The sequence below is a fragment of the Pituophis catenifer genome, unplaced genomic scaffold, assembly GCF_029215685.1.
Source record: "Pituophis catenifer annectens isolate HBS135680 unplaced genomic scaffold, rPitCat1.0.hap2 SCAF_1, whole genome shotgun sequence".
Lineage (NCBI taxonomy): Eukaryota > Metazoa > Chordata > Lepidosauria > Squamata > Colubridae > Pituophis > Pituophis catenifer.
The window spans coordinates 313,511,039-313,527,631 of record NW_027256881.1 but is presented as its reverse complement, the minus strand read 5'-3'; the positions used below and the strand labels follow the sequence as shown (position 1 = coordinate 313,527,631).

General features: G+C 38.6%; 1 protein-coding gene across 1 annotated transcript; it reads right to left on the bottom strand.

Moving 5' to 3' along the window:
* Positions 1–1,159: 1,159 nt before the first annotated feature.
* ZNF839 (zinc finger protein 839) lies at positions 1,160–15,993 on the bottom strand. Its single transcript, XM_070936168.1, has 8 exons — positions 15,550–15,993; positions 11,939–12,853; positions 8,649–8,723; positions 6,189–6,407; positions 6,001–6,097; positions 5,570–5,709; positions 4,153–4,254; positions 1,160–2,556 (listed from the first exon to the last, which is right to left on the bottom strand). The coding sequence occupies exons 1-7, from the start codon at positions 15,991–15,993 to the stop codon at positions 4,162–4,164; spliced, it is 1,983 nt and encodes a 660-aa protein (XP_070792269.1). The 3' UTR covers positions 1,160–2,556; positions 4,153–4,161.
* Positions 15,994–16,593: the final 600 nt, after the last annotated feature.

Here is a 16,593-nt window from a genome sequence, read left to right as displayed (position 1 = left end):
AAAACCTGAGAATGGGAACAAATCTGGCATGGAATTTACAAAGAAAATAATTCTAGAAAAAAAATCCCCAATGCTATGTGAGAGGGAATTGTGCTTGGAATGGTGCATCTAGTCCCTCCATCCTGTATCCCAGGTACAGATGCTATGAATTACTTGGTTACATAAAAAAATATACAGACATCTCCTATAATCACCGTTAGAGTACTTGTAAAGAATTAAAGAACTATACTGCGTATACTTTCCCTAACTTGTTTAGAATTGCTATTATGTGGGATGATGCATTACAGCACACTTGGTCAGCTCTGTGTGGATTATTCCATGTTATTTTTTTAAAGGAGCTGTTGCTTAGACTTTTGCTTGGGATCTAAAAGGCCATGTACATAACATGATAAACTCAGTTATGTCTCGTTAAGAGGCATAATAAGCTGGCTTCTCTTCAATCAGGCATGGGTAACAAAATGCAGACATCTTCCTCATAGCTATTTAATATTCAACGCAATTAAGGAATCCTGACTTGTTTCAGAAACAAGCTAAGTCCATTGTTACCCAATATATTTTTTAAAAAACACTTCCAGGAAGCTGCTCATATTTTCCCTGTTTATAGGAAGAGCGGATATGGACATGTTATGCATTAAGAAACCAGAAGATGTGCAATTAAGTGCAAATGTAGTCTGTCTATCAATGCATATGCCTTCCAAACTTCACCAAACATTTGGTGAATGTGGGCTTTAAAACTCCCATATGACATGACATAAATTATTCAATGTTTTTATAATATTTCTTTTATGTCATACTCTTGAACTCTTCACTTCCAAATATTTGAGATTCTCTAGGTGTTATGGATTAAAAGTGTTTTCCGAGTAACTTGGATTAGGGAAAATTAACAATATATTTTACAATTGCAAGTACCATATGTAGAATAGGACACATCTGAAAAAGTTAAGTAGATGAATTTTTAATTTTAAACAAGCCATGTATACATGTTCTATGTTGTAAACTAAATATTTAAGAAAACCTTGACTATCTGTTTATTATCCAATAATAGATATCTTTAAAGCAATTTGTAAGCACTTTAAATCTCAAATTAGTTCTACATTTTAAAAAAGTAAAATTAAATTGGAAATCTGATAGAAATAGCAATCTGTAAAGCACCGTGGTTTGTTTTCAAGTTTATTTAGGTTAGCATACACAAGAATTTAAACGTCCATTTTTAAAGGAATTCTGGCAGCTGTCCTTAATTTTATACAGTACTGTAGGTAGTCAAGCATTAATATATCCATAGCAATTGGTACAATATATTTGTCTTTTAGGAGAAATTCATTTTCTATTAACTCCTTATAGTACCACTGATTAAACCCCTCACTAACATTGTGTTTTAAGTGCTGCTAGCTTTCCTGCAGATTTGACTCATTCAGCCATTATGAGAATATTGACTCTTAGGAAACCAATACATCTTCTCTTATGCAGACAAAGGCATGTGCAAGTAGGGACAAAGTGACAAAAGTGCATTGTGATATGATGCAAACTCTATAAATTATGTAATTGTGGGCAATATGGCAATGCAAGTACAAAAGCATAAAACTTGCATGGTAGCATCCCAATGCATGTTTTATCATTTTGGTGTCATGCTCCTGAATACCTGAAGAGAAGACAATATTATTAGAACCAGATTAGCAAAATCATCATTCTGGGGAGGTAACACCTAAACCTGGATATTTTTAGAACTTGTGCTATATCTTAAATATGGCCAAGCTTGTGGAACTAAAAACAAATTCATGTTTAATATACATTTCCGATAGACTTTCAAAACTGTTTCAAAAAATATTTTTATAATGGCTTAATTTTAGTATCACTGTTAAAAGTACTGCAACTTCCGAAGAATTTGTATAATGTACATAGCACCAGCAAATTGTGTTACAAACAGACAGATGTATAACATATAGCACCAGAAAGAAGCAAAGCCCATACCCCCAAGAAAAGTTCCCAGTTTCCATAATCTTTAACATTATCATATTGTCCTTAGTACATTCTCTACTTTTCTTCCACTAAAATACTAATAAATTGATTAATCATATATTTTCAAGGAAGGATGAAGCTGGTCTTTTCAATTTCCTGAAATCTAAACTGATGAACTACTCCTGTGATGTTTAATATGGTTGAAATTATTAAAGTTTTAAGAAAGTTTGGAATTTGTTAACAGCATTTTTCTTAAGTTCTTGCTATATTTTATTTTTACTGTTTTTTCATGAAGAAACCAAGGAGAATGATGACTGTATTTTCCAGATGTTTCAAGAGATATAAGAAGTCATTTCATTTACTGTGTCCAACTTGAATTTATCTTTGTTGTTCTTGTGTCCTCTATGGTCAGTTGGGCATCTTAAATAATATCTAACCCTGGTATATTTAAAGGCTGTAAACATTCAATTTTTCTTGAGTGTGTTGATCACATAAATCTGTATTAGCTTTATCATCCACAATTCTTGGTTGAAGCAATTCATATTCTTTCTTTTTTCCATATTATTTTTGCAGAACAATTTTTGCTGAACATTTCTAAAACTTAAGAAAACACACAAAAATGCTGTAATTTAAATGCACATTTTAAAGAATAATCTATATAGCTTTTTGAATATAGAACACTGCAAGATAAGATTTCTTTCACTATGCATAAAATTTGGTATTTTTATTGAAAACCTTGAATAATTGCCAAGGTGAAAAAGGCGTGTAAAACTAAATTGTAAATGCATGAAGCAGCAACTAATCTAACTACTAGATTAGTAGATCTAACTAATCTTAAAGCTGTATGAAACTGTTGGCTCTAGGAATGAAAAAAGTCTGCCCGAACATAATAAGGCTTCATATGGTATTTCCAAGCACCTCTCCACCTGTTTCTATTTTTTCATTTAGAAATATCTGTAATTTGTCCTCAAACTGCCCCCCTAGGAATCTTTGCACTTGGTTTTGTCATAGGGCTAAAATATGAAGTGTATTTTGTATGCATAAAACAGAGGGTTGTGATTTTCCTTTCATCTATATTCCACTGTGCCTGATTGAATTCTATTCTCTAGAGGCCACAGGTCTTGAAGAATGGCTTCTCATATAATATAAGGGGTTTCAATTTGGAATGGAAATCCCCATCTATTCTCAAACCCATGAATAAGCAACTGAAGACTATTTTCCAATAGGAAAGTAGAGATAGGCAAGTAATAAATGGAGGAATTGAATAATATATTTCCATGTAGGAGGGAAAAAAATCACTTGAGCAACTTTCTAGTGCCCCATCTGCCTGCAGCTGATTCTATTTATCAATATTGTTAATATTGATGGTACCTCTTTCATGTAAAAGCCCTAGGCAATTGTTTCATTTTCTATCAAGAAACCTGGTAAAAATTACATTTTAAAAAACATCTGCAACAAAGCAGCACTCAGTAGTAAACCATGAATTTAAAACACAGCTGTTATATTTAAAACATTTATGTAGCTGCCCATCTTTTAATCAACTCAGGCTCCCAATTAAAAAGCTATACTAGCTTTCAGTCAAATCAAACATTTCTATCATTTAGTGACCATATGCAGTTACAATGATGATGAAGTAAATATTGATGACTTTCACAGAACTGTAGAGCAAGGAAAGCTGAAGTAAAGCCATAAGCACAATCACTTAGCAATTGTTTAACTACAGAGTTGCCCATTGCAATTGAGGCTGCTGAATGAAGATTTTGCAAAAGTTCAATATTTTTTTACTTCAGCTGCAATACAAAAGACAAAACAAAAAACAGGCAGGAGTAGATAATGCCCTTTCAGTTGCCCTTACTGTTGGACTACAATTGCCATTAACTGCAACTAAAATGGTTAATGGCAGGAATTAGGATAACTGTAATCCAAAGCAAGAGATTATTCACACCCCATCTCACTCAAACGAAACACTCTAATACTAATTCTATTAAGAGAACATTAAGAAGCAATGCTGTGTAATAAAATATTATACCCCATTAATATAGGCAAAGTTCAAATTTTACAAAAAGATAAATGATTTTCAATCCATTGCTGATATTTAGCAGAAGATAGATTTATAACAAATAAGAGCATCCTATCATGTTTATAATGTTGCAAAATATATACGTGTTACCGTGACAAAATTCATTTATGTTATACCTCAGCTGCTCATTTCTGCCCTGAAATATGGAGCAATATAGGCTCATCAGTAGATTCAGTACATTCAGGAAAAGAATCTGTAATTCCTAATGATGCAGCTACCTGTTAAAAACACACAAAAATAAAACTTCACTGAAAGTGCCATCTGTAGAAAATAACCAGTCATTCATATAGTAATCATGAAAAGCAATCAAGGATTTTGCATTTCTGTTTGTTACATGCTAAAGATTTCACACTTTTTCTAAAATCTAATGCAATGATTTACTCAGGGTTTATCAAGAATCTTACTAATAAAAGAAAATCGAAGTTGAGTAATTAAGTATGTCATATCTGCTTCACCCATTTCAAAAATAATTCTTCCAGAATGCTTTATATCAAGGGTGTCAAACTCACGGCCTCACGGCAGCATCACATAACATATTGGGACTTTTTTCCCCTTCGCTAAACTGGGCCCAGCATGTGACGCAGTGGTGGGTTGCCCCCGGTTCAGACCGGTTCTATAGAACCGGTAGTAAAACCGGCGGGAGGCTCCGCTCACTGACCCTGACATCATCAGAAGTGATCTGCGCATTCACAGAAGCTTCTGCACATGCGCAGAAGCAAGGCGCATGCGCGAGCAAAGCAAGCACACAAGTGCGATCCCGTTGTGAACTGGTAGTAAAGGTAAGTAGAACCCACCCCTGGTGTGACGCATCCGGGCTGTGAGTTTGACAGCACTGCTTTACATTATATTCATATATCTTCTCTCCTACATTTCCCAGTTTTTAGAATTAAACAAAATATCAAAAACAGTGGGTTAAGATTAGGATTAGGGTTTGACTAAAAGAATTATTATATAACAGTGAAAGGAGAAATGTATACCAGACTGACCAACATATACACTGTATTGTTTGTCAATGCTTGAATTCCTCCAAAAAGGGGCAAGGGAAACCTTTGAGCAGTATCTTCATTTTTGGCATTATTTTCTTTATATGATTATCAGTTTTGAGATTGTCTTGCTCTTTTATGTTTTTATTCTTACTTTGTTGATTAGTTCAGCACAGCAAAACAAAATAATAAGTGTTTATTTCATTTGTTTTATTTAAGCAGATCAATTTGCAGAGATTATTATATTGGGACAAGTGTATAGTATTCACATCCTGCTTGTTTTCTTTATAACCATTTGATGGGCCATTATAGGAACAGAATATTAATCCAGCATAGTTTATGTGAAGATGGAGGAATGCATATATAGAGGAATTTGATAAAAAAAACTTTGCCAACCACATTGCTCGTATTTTCAATGATCATTTCAATGAACTACATTGCTAGTATTTTCATTGTTTTCTTTTTTAAGGAAATGCAGTATCCATTTTATCTACACATAATTTGACTGAGAAAGCTTTTGCTAACAAAAAAATCTCTGAATTATGCTTACCTTATGGTTTTTTATTTCTAATGGTTGCTTTAATTCAGAATTATTAAAATAATCTTGACACATTTTCTTTACCATTGAATGGAGCTCTTCAAACTCCTGGTAAATATCTGGAAAGGCTGCTTTTGTTGAACGTTTTTTCTCTGCCTGATCAAAAACAAAAGCTATATAAAAGTATAAGCAAGCTCACAAATAAAAATTGTACATTTCATTTACAATCTTTGATTTCTTTTCCATTTCTGTTATAATGGAACTGGCTTCATCTGATTACACATATATACTTTTTCTAATACTATTCAGCAGGCTCTTTGAATCTTTCCTTGGAAATCCCATTTTCTCTTAGGCAATATCATACTTGCCTTGCTGACATTAGATCGAATTCTTCCTACTTGCTACAAAATATGGTTTTGGGTAAAATACCAACTTTCAAAGACTTGCCTTCATCAGCAGGAATTCAAATACAGTAACAACTGTTGTCAAACGTGGAACCACCAGTTCCATAAACTCTTCATTGGTGCACTGCTGAATCAGCTGTTAAAAAACATAATTTATTTAGAAATGTCATAAAGTGTTCTTAATATGCAGATAAATAGGAATAAGTAATAATATAAAGGAACAATACCTCTTTTAGCTTAGCTTTTCTTTTAAATCTACTAAGATGCTCTGCTGAGATACTATTAAGAGAATTGGAAGATAATTGACCAAGACTGCTAAATGTTGTAGAACATCTTGATCTATTAGCCATCTTTGGTTGATACGATTTTCTCTGCCGTTTTCTTCTTCCAGGCCCCAAATGGGTGCTGTATGCTTCAGACTTTCTATCTTCTGCAGAAATGTCAGACTTCAAAAAAAATGTTCATTAGAATTCTTTAAAATGTTTTGCTTTATATTCATCAATCAGTTTGAAATTATAGTAATAAATCTACATTTCACCATATAAAGGTAGTTAAAACCCCTCAAAGATAGCAAATGGATTTTTGAAACAAAAAAAATGACATTATGGATAAAAAATGTTGAAACGTAGTATTGTAAAAAGCAAAAATGTGTTGAGAAGCAATAAACTTACAAACTTTTTCAAATTATGAAGTGGTAATCTGTATATTTTTATTTCATATTTGACATTCAAGATAATTATGAAAGCAACAGTCATCAATGCTTCCTGCCGCACCACATAGAGTAAGTACTATTCCTTTCTTGTCATGCTTCCTAATTTTAGATTAGAATAATTTATGCCCTCGTGTATGTTAAATACGCTATAAATAATAGCATTTAATGCCTGGAAGTCAGTAAGACTGGAGGAATCTGTTGAAGATGAAAGAACAATTACTGATCTGGTGGTCAGCATTAAAAAAAGAAACAAGATGTCCTGCTCTTTGTAAAATTGAGATTAAATATGTGAACATAAACGATGGCAGCAAAGGAAAAATTGCATCAATTAGGCAAAGCCAACCCAGTACAAATGGACTGAGAGGCTAAATTGTAACAGACTTTTCTTCTCGGCCTCAACAATTCATAGGGATGGTGACCCTATGACCATGAAATGCACATTTGCCATTTGGGGAAAAGATTATGAAAATAGCTCTAGACAAAATATTAAAGTGCAGAAATATCACCCTGACAACAAAAGTATTATCAAGACTATGGTTTTCACAGAGCTAACATTTGACAGCTGGACTATTAGCATGGCTGAAAGAATAAAAATGATATGTGTTTGAATTACGATGCTGAAAGAAATTGTCAAGAATCCCTTCGGCCACAACAAAAGAAATAATTAAGTATTAGATGAAACAAAATGAAATTTTCATTGGAAGCATTTAGCATGAAGCTAAAATTTAAATATTCTGAGTGCATAATGACTTGTTGGAAAAGTCACTGATGTTTAACAAAACTGAAGACAATTAAACAAGTCAACAGAAGACAAAACAGCTATACAGGTAATCCTGGATTTATGACCAGTCATTTAGCAACTCTTCAAAGTAAAGCAATTCTGGCTTTCATAAAAGTTTGCTCCAACTCCCGCGCATTGCTGTGCTTGACAGCTGACTTGCATTTATGACCAGTTGCCAAGTGACCTGCAATCATATGATTGCTTTTTGCTATCTTATCTGCCAGCTTCTCTAGAAATTCAGTGGGCAAGCCAGTATATTGTAAGGAGAGGGGATGGGGATTAGAGGTCTGTTCCTGCAGCGCACCAGGAGATTTCCCCTCCTCTTCATGCAGCAAGGAGAAGTCCCTTGGTGGCCTTCAGAAACAAAGATCTGTTCCATCAGGGCACCAGGGGATTTTGTCGCCTTTCTAGGGCTAGAAATCTAGCAAACATCACTGTTCTGAAGATTAGAAAGATATGGAAAAGTGAGCTGCTTGCAATTAAAAAAAGTGAGTTACAAAGATATGGAGATGCTTAGAAAGGTACGGCAAATGAAGGCTGCTTGTAGGATGGCGTAAGGTGGCCTTGTTAGGAAGACCATGCCTTGGATGCATCTGCAATTACAGAAAAGGCAGGGCTAAGTGGACTTGGGTATGGTGGGGAGAGCGCCCTTCATCCTGGCACTCCTTTTAACAACCTGCATACTCACTTAACAAGAGCTCTTCCAGTTGCGGTTGTTAAGTGAATTGCTTTACTCTAACAATTGCTAAATGACTGGTCATAAGTCCAGGACTACTTGAATAGGTACTTTGTCTTCTGTTGGCTTGTTTAATTGCCTTTGGTTTTGCAAGCTTTTCCAACAAGTCATTATGCACTCAGAATGTTTAAACTTTAGCTTTGTGGTTAATGTTTCCAATGAAAGTTTCATTTGTTTTATCTAGTATTTAATTATTTCTTTTGTTATGGCTGAAGGGATTCTTGACAATTTCCTCCAGCATCTTAGTTCGAAGACATGCATTTTTATTCATTCAGGCATGCTAGTCCCAATTGTCGAGGATTACCTATATACTATCGCTGACAACATCCACGAGATTACATAAAAGTCGTGGTGGCGCAGAGGTTAGAGTGTAGTACTGCAGGCTACTTCTGCTGATTACCGGCTGCCAGCAGTTTGGCAGATCAAATCTCATCAGGCTCAAAGTTGACTCAGTCTTCCATCCTTCCGAGGTCAGTAAAATGAGGACCCAGATTGTTGGGGGCAATATGACTCTGTAAACCGCTTAGAGAGGGCTGTAAAACATTATGAAGCGGTATATACTGTAAGTCTAAGTGCTATTGCTATAGTACTATTGCTATAACTCAAAGAAGCAGTTGTTGATAAACAATCCTGGCAAATGATGTTCATTAAGTCATCATTAAGAGCTGCAAGTGATCGCATCATCAGACACCCACAATAAGTAACATTGGGTGGTTTTTTAGCATTCTTTTATCCCACCTTTATTATTTTTATAAATAACTTGAAGAAGAAGAAACATACCTAATACTCCTTCCTCCTATTTTCAACACAACAACAATCCTATAAGGTGAGTTAGGCTGAGAAAGAGTCCAAGTCAACCCACCAACTTTCATGCCTAAAACTAGACTAGAATTCTCAATCTCCTTGTTTCTTACCTGGTACCCTAACTGGCTAATCCTCAATGACTACCTGTTTAGCTATTGTTGGAAATCCAGCTAAGGAAGTGGAAATTTAAATTATGATTACACTTATCCTATTTCTATACTTCGAGTTGATACCAAGGGGATGGTTAATATAATTCTGAATCAGCTAGGCTGTATTCATGATATGCCTGTGTTTCTTGGTTATATTCCTAGTATTTGGAATTTGGATATCAAGATTTGTGCTTTTGGAGCACAACACTGAAGAAAGAAGACATCCTCCTGTGATTTGCAGCAATGGATTGTTAATATTTATTTTTTTGTTTTGACAAAACATTGAGGAAAAGGAGGGATACCTGTGTTGGTTATTTTCTTGCAGAGATTTCATTACTCAAACTACATAACTAGTACAACATCACTAGCACTGATGATGTTACCTAGTTTGAGTAATGACACATCAACAATGACCACATGTTTATTGGACCCGTGTCCATCCTGGTTGGTACTGGCCTCCCGGGAGGTGACACGAGGCTGGCTCCAGGAGATTATAAATGCTTTTTGAGTGAGGGTGTCTTTCCCACCGTCTTGAAAGAGGCGGTGGTGAGGCCCCTCCTCAAAAAGCCCTCCCTGGATCCAGCTGTATTAGCAAATTATCGTCCTGTCTCCAACCTTCGCTTTGTTGCAAAGGTTGTTGAGAGTGTGGTTGCACGACAACTGCCTCAGTACCTGGATGAATCGAATTATCTAGATCCGTTCCAGTCGGGATTCAGGCCCGGGTACAGCACAGAGACAGCATTGGTCACATTGGTTGATGATCTCTGGAGGGCTCGAGACAGGGGTTGCTCCTCAGTCCTTGTCCTATTAGACCTCTCAGCGGCTTTTGATACCATCGATCATGATATCATGCTGCACCGGTTGGAAGGGTTGGGGGCGGGGGGCACTGTTCTACAGTGGTTCTCCTCCTTTCTCTCTGACCGGTCGCAGTCTGTGTTGACAGGGGGGCAGAGGTCGACCCCGAGGCCCCTTATATGTGGGGTGCCACAAGGATCGGTCCTCTCGCCCCTTCTATTCAACATTTATGTGAAGCCGCTGGGTGAGATCATCCGTGGTTTTGGGGTGAAGTACCATCAGTACGCTGATGACACCCAGCTGTACATCTCCACCCCAGACCACCCCAATGATGCCCTCGAGGTGATGTCCCGGTGCCTGGAGGCCGTACGGATCTGGATGGGGAGGAACAAACTCAGACTCAACCCATCCAAGACCGAGTGGCTGTGGTTTCCGTCATCCCGATATAGTCAGTTGGCGCCATCTCTGACTATTGGGGGCGAGTCGTTGGCCCCCACAGATGGGGTTTGCAACTTGGGCATCCTCCTGGACTCACGGCTGTCTTTTGAAGAGCATATGACGGCCGTAGCCAGGAGGACTTTTTATCAGGTTCGCCTGATTCGCCAGTTGCATCCCTTTCTGGATCGGGACTCGTTACACATGGTCACTCACGCCCTTGTCACCTCACGCCTGGATTATTGTAATGCTCTCTACATGGGGCTCCCCTTGAGAAGCACCCGAAGGCTCCAACTGGTCCAGAATGCGGCCGCGCAGGTGGTAATGGGAGCAATGTGGCGCTCTCATGTAACCCCCCTCCTGCGCGAGCTGCACTGGCTCCCAGTGGTCTTCCGGGTGCGCTTCAAGGTTTTGGTTACTATCTTTAGAGCACTCCATGGCTCAGGACCAGGGTACTTACGAGACCGCCTCCTGCCACCAATAGCCTCTCACCAACCAGTTCGCTCCCATAGAGAGGGACTCCTCAGGGTGCCGTCGGCCAAACAATGTCGACTGACGGCCCCCAGGGGGAGAGCCTTTTCTGTGGGGGCACCTGCCATCTGGAACGGGCTTCCCCCGGAGTTACGAAACATCCAAGACTTACGCATTTTCCGCCGAGCCCTGAAAACATTTCTATTCCAACAAGCTGGTCTGGCCTAACTCTCCCTTTTTAACTGGCTTTTAAACTGTCTTTTAAATTGGGTTTTAAACCTCTTTAGATAAATTTGGATGTTTTTTTTTAATCTTTGAGCCTAAATTACTTAATCTGTTTCTTAATAGTTTTTTAACTTCTATATGTATTTGTATTTATTATGGCTGTTCACCGCCCTGAGTCCTTCGGGAGTAGGGCGGTATACAAATATGAAAAATAAATAAATAAATAAATAAATAAATAAATAAATAAATAAATAAACAAGAAAACAACCAAGCTCAGAGAGCACAAAGACCCCCCCCCCCCATTTCAAGCCTGAGCTACAAATATTTTCTTGTATTGGCAATTTCAACAAATAGTCATTTTCCCATGAATGAAGGTGAATATACATGTCCCAAGGTAATGTTGCAGGATCCAATCTGAGTCGACCACCAGGACCAAGGGTTTGTCTTCTGAGCTTTCGGATTCATGCTGGAGCCCATCTTCAGGGAACTTCTTTCTAGCTAGATGGGCTGAAGATGGGCTCCAAAAGACAGGCTAGAGAGAAGTTTCCTGAAGATGGGTTCCAGCATGAGTCCGAAAGCTCATAAGACAAAACCTCTCATCCCAGTGTGACTGCCCCAGATTGGATCCTACAAGGCATTTTTCTTAGAATTCTTATATTGATAATTAGCCAGACTCCTTCCCCTCCTTTTATCTGTATGATTATTTTGCAATTATATTATTTTATTAATTTCTTGCATCTATTCTTTCCTTTTATTAATTGGTTTAGGTCTTTTTAAAATAGTGAGTGGGATATCACCCTTAAATACTGGTAGTAGCACCAGATTACAGTTCATTCTCTTTAAATGCATTAACAAAGAATATGTATTACCTGCTGTTCACTTTCTGTTTGAAGATTTTTTTCCAATTCTGTAGCTAGTCCATTTTTGCTTACTAAAGCAAGAGTAACTGGTAAAGGTGAAGAAGGTTGATGGTTGCTTTCACAATTTGACTTTTCAGCACATTCCAGCTGTGTCATTCTAGAAAATCTATTTATAGGAGAAGATTCTGAAGACTCTTGGTGCCCATGACCTGGATTTATTCTGTAGTGCCGTGATAATCCTCCTTTTCCTATGTAGGATTTTTCACAGTTCTGACACTTAAACAATTTTGGCCGCAGGTCATAGTTAAAGGGGTTAAATAATTCACATACTTCCTTTACTTTGTTGCATTCATCATCTTCTAAACTCAACTCAGAATAGTCATCAGAATCAGATGGGTGACAGTCAGCCAAGTCTTCTGTTTTAATAAATTTGTAGTCCTTAACTTTATATTTTGGAGGGTGAGAAATCCGCCCAGAACGAGTTGTTACTTTCAGAGATTTTTTAATCTTTTGTTCTTTTGTCTGCTCCCCCTCATTTAAAAGGGTTTTTGCTGAACAAGTTGGAACCAAAGAAACATTTGAAGAATCTTCTCTATCTTTTGTAATGGATTTATGTTTCTGCCCATGTGTAATTATTTTATTTACTGGTACTTGTCCAAGGGGATGTAGGGGGGCCGGAAGAAGTAGTTGAACTGTAGTTTTAGAAGAATTACATAAGAAAAATTGTTGAGGTCCAGTGCCTGTAAAAGATTGTATCTGAAAAATCTCAGGATTAATGGCACTGAGTCCTAAAGGCTTAGAATTCTTCTCAACTGCTTGAGATCCAGCTATATTTTTAGACAGAGCTGTTGCAGAAAATAATTCCAAACTTTTCTTTTCTTTTATCTGATGATCAGACTCTACTTGCACATGAGTGGTTTCCATCTGTTTTATGAAAAAAGAGAGGAAAGATTAAAGATCAAGTAGATAAGATTTGACCATAAACATTTTCTAATTACAATTATGTTTTTCCTTTTATTTTGATCCTATACATTAGAAACTTTTTTGGAAGCAAAAAAGGTAACAAACTTGCTAGTTATGTAACGTTTTAAATAAAGTCCCATGCAGATTACAGATTAAACATTGGATGAATTCATGAACATGTACAGATAGCCCTTGACGCACGACTGTAATTGAGCCTGGAATCATGGTTGTAAGCTGTGGTCATTAAGTGAGACACCACATGGCTGTGCCTAATGTTAGGACCTTTTTTTGTGATGGCCATTAAGTGAATGCTGCATTTGTTAAGCCTACACAGCAGTTGTTAACTGAATTCCTTTTTATCAGTGAAAGTTTTTTCCCAGAAACCAATTAAAAAAAAATAATGTAGAAAATTGTGGTCACATGGCTGCAAGATGCTGCAAGCAGCCATGAAAATAAATAAATGTGAGCTGGTTATAATCATGTGACTGCAGGCTGTGTGTGCGGCCATTGGAATTTCAAAAACCAGTTGTAAGTAGCCGTTGTAATTTGAAATGGTTGCTATGAGACTGGTCATTAATTGAGGACTATCTGTGGTTATCCTGGCAGCAATAGTGGTTTGCCCTGCCTTCCTCTAGGATTGTTTTTTTTTTTAATTTCCAGTGTACTCCATTGCCCTGATATCCCTGGAGGTTTCCCATGCACCCTAACCCTTTCCACCTTTCTGAGCTTCTGAATTCAGATCAAGACAGCCAGATCCAGCATTTTAATTCTTGTTATAAAAAATAATAATAGAGAAAAGTTGCACCTTGAAAGTCACTAAAATCAGTGACACTTGCATCTAATATGGCTTAGAGAATACTGTACATCCATTGGAAAACAATACAAACTTTATGGATCATTTTTAAAATGAAATTTTCTTCACCCCCAACATACATGAATTCATCTTCATTCATCTTCAAAATGGAGCCCAAAATTTCTACTGCAAAGCAGCTATTAAGTAAGCTTTGCACCATGTTACAACTATTTTCCCACAGTTGTAAAGTGAAACACTGCAGTAATTAAGTGAATATGTGATTGTTAAGCAAATCTAGGTTCCCCCATTGTTTTTGCTTGTTGGATGCTGACTGGGAAGGTTAGAAGTAGTGATCACATGACGTCTGGATAGCAAAACTGTCATAAATACATGGCAGTTGCCAAGTGCCAAAATTTTGATCAGGTGACCCTAGGGATGCTGCAACAGTTGTAAGTATGAAAAGGGTCATAAGTCACTTTTTCAATGCCTTTGTAACTTCGAATGACCATTAAATAAATGGTTGTAAATTAAGAATTACCTGTAGTAAATTTTGAAGAGTAACAACAAAAGAACAATTGACTGGCTCACACTTAGACATGAGTAATTTTAACTATGGTTTGCTCAATATGCCATGTTTACATTGTCCATATCACATTCAACCCAAAACAAATATGCCAAATTATAACTTAATGCTGTGGTGAATGAACTCAATCTCTTTTCAGTGGGCTTTTCAGTCTAGAATACTGAATTAGCTAGATTCTATTGAGCCTATTCATAAGTTCATTCAGTTTCAAGTAATAAGAAACATGTCAAATAGGAACAGGACACTGCAGAATCATACACTTGGAAGGAATCTTAAGAGGGTCATCTAGTCTGGCTCCTCTTTAGTGTAGAATTTCTAAACTTGGGAAACAACATTGTGATATGGGCACCTCAACTCCCTGAAATCCCCAGCAAATATGAGTTGAATTCTGAAAATTGGTCCACACATCTCAAAAATTGTCCAGATTGGGAAATGCTGCCCTAGGGCGCTTCTGACAGATAACGCACTGAGTGCTTGTTTCAAGACATCCATGAAAGAAAACTTACACATTTAACCACATTTGTGTTAAACCCATTTCATCGTTGGAGAACACAACAGTTTCAAAGCACTTCCTGATATTCCTAATAGGTCTGTAAGGGGTGTGCATAAGCACACCAACCTGCCTACCATCCCTGTCCTAATGTCCCCTTTTATTCCTATCCATCTCATGTATCCATAATTATGTTTATACTTATATGTTATCTAATGCATGCATGAATAAATAAATAAATAAATAAATAAGTTAGTCAGTCAGTCAGTCAGTCAATCTACCCTGAGCCCTACTCCCTTGGAGTTTTTAACCTACAGATTCAGGATTTCCTCTGGGAGGCAATAAAGAGTAAATCCACCACTCTTTTCTGTGTGATCCACCACTTCAGATATTTGATCCTTATTATTATCGTGTTTCCTTTCTCAGTTTTTTTTCCCTTTCTTTTGCAAGCTAACGTGCTTAATTCCTTTATTCACCCCTGAAAGGACTTGCGTTTCCAGTCCCCTCACCCTCCTGGTAGCCCTCCGCTGAACTCATTCCAATTCCTGATTGCTTTGGTCTCCAGAACTGGATATATAGTGTTGCAAGCGGAAACCGATAAGGCCAGAAAGCGAGGGGGGCGGGGAGGTGTGACTTTTCACACGATCCACGCGATCCTTTAAGCCAGGTCCAGTTGAAACAAGCACCAAGGAACGCGGGATAAAACACCACGCCAAACTCTACAATTCGCGTTCACGACTCCCTTTACGATTTCCTGGGAAGCGCCATCAACGAACATGGCAGGCTTCTACCTCGGAGAGAAGGGGCCCCGTCAAAGGAAGAGGCTTTGTCTCGGATCCGGCCTCCTGAGCTCCATCCTGCCCCGGCTGCGAAAGGCTGTGCAGGGTGCCGACCGTCGGCAGACGAGACCCCGAAGGCGAGGGGTTGAAACTCAGAGCCAGCAAGAGGGGAGGGGGCCAGGGGCTGCCTTGCCCTTGAGGTAATACGGCAGCCCCGGCGGGACGACGGTCCCCGGCCTTCTCCGTCGCTTTTTCGACCGGTGAAGGCAGCCCCTCGTCTTGTAGCTTTCCCGGGACACCTCTAAGAGTCCCTGCCTCGGGCGCCCGATGAGGCTTCCCGCGGGGGAGTTCAGGGACAGGCGTCAACAGGCTCTCGCCCAGAGGAGGGCCTGGTGCCGGACCCTCAGCAGAAGCAGCAGCAGCAGCAGCGTCGTTCCTGAAGCCCGGAGAAGACATCCTAGGAGGGAGGTGGTGGAGGGGAAGGCCCCATCTCGCGCCTCAGGAGTCGAGGAGGTCTCGGGGAACACCGGAGCGGGCGGGTATGCTGGGTTCGCTGCGGTACGTCACGGGAAGGGCGGAGAAGGAAGTCGAGCGCTGCAGCGGGAGCTCTGCCGGGGAGCTAGATCTGGTGTCGTGCCGATGATTGCCGTCTGGCGTCTCCCGATCCGAAAAGGAGTTGAGTTCAGCCGCCTTTAGAAGCGATGGCGGAGAACAAGAAAAACGACTGTTGCGGTTTTCTTTGCCTTCTCGAAGACTGGTACTTAATTTGCGAAGGCAATCCCAAAACAGCACCCGGACTGCACTGTTTAAAGATACAAACGGCCATTCAGTTCATATGAACTTCATGGGGTTTTAAAATCGGACGTCTTTTGATTTCCTCGCTTTGCACGGAGAGCTATTAGGTTATAAGTCTGGGAGAGGGTTAAAGATGAACACATGCACACAATGCCGAATAATCAACTTAATTGAAAGCAAGACATATTTGCTTTCGAGGTATATTAGTTCATTTCTTGAAGTTATTAAAGGTATATGCCCAACTCTATTATTTGAATTTCA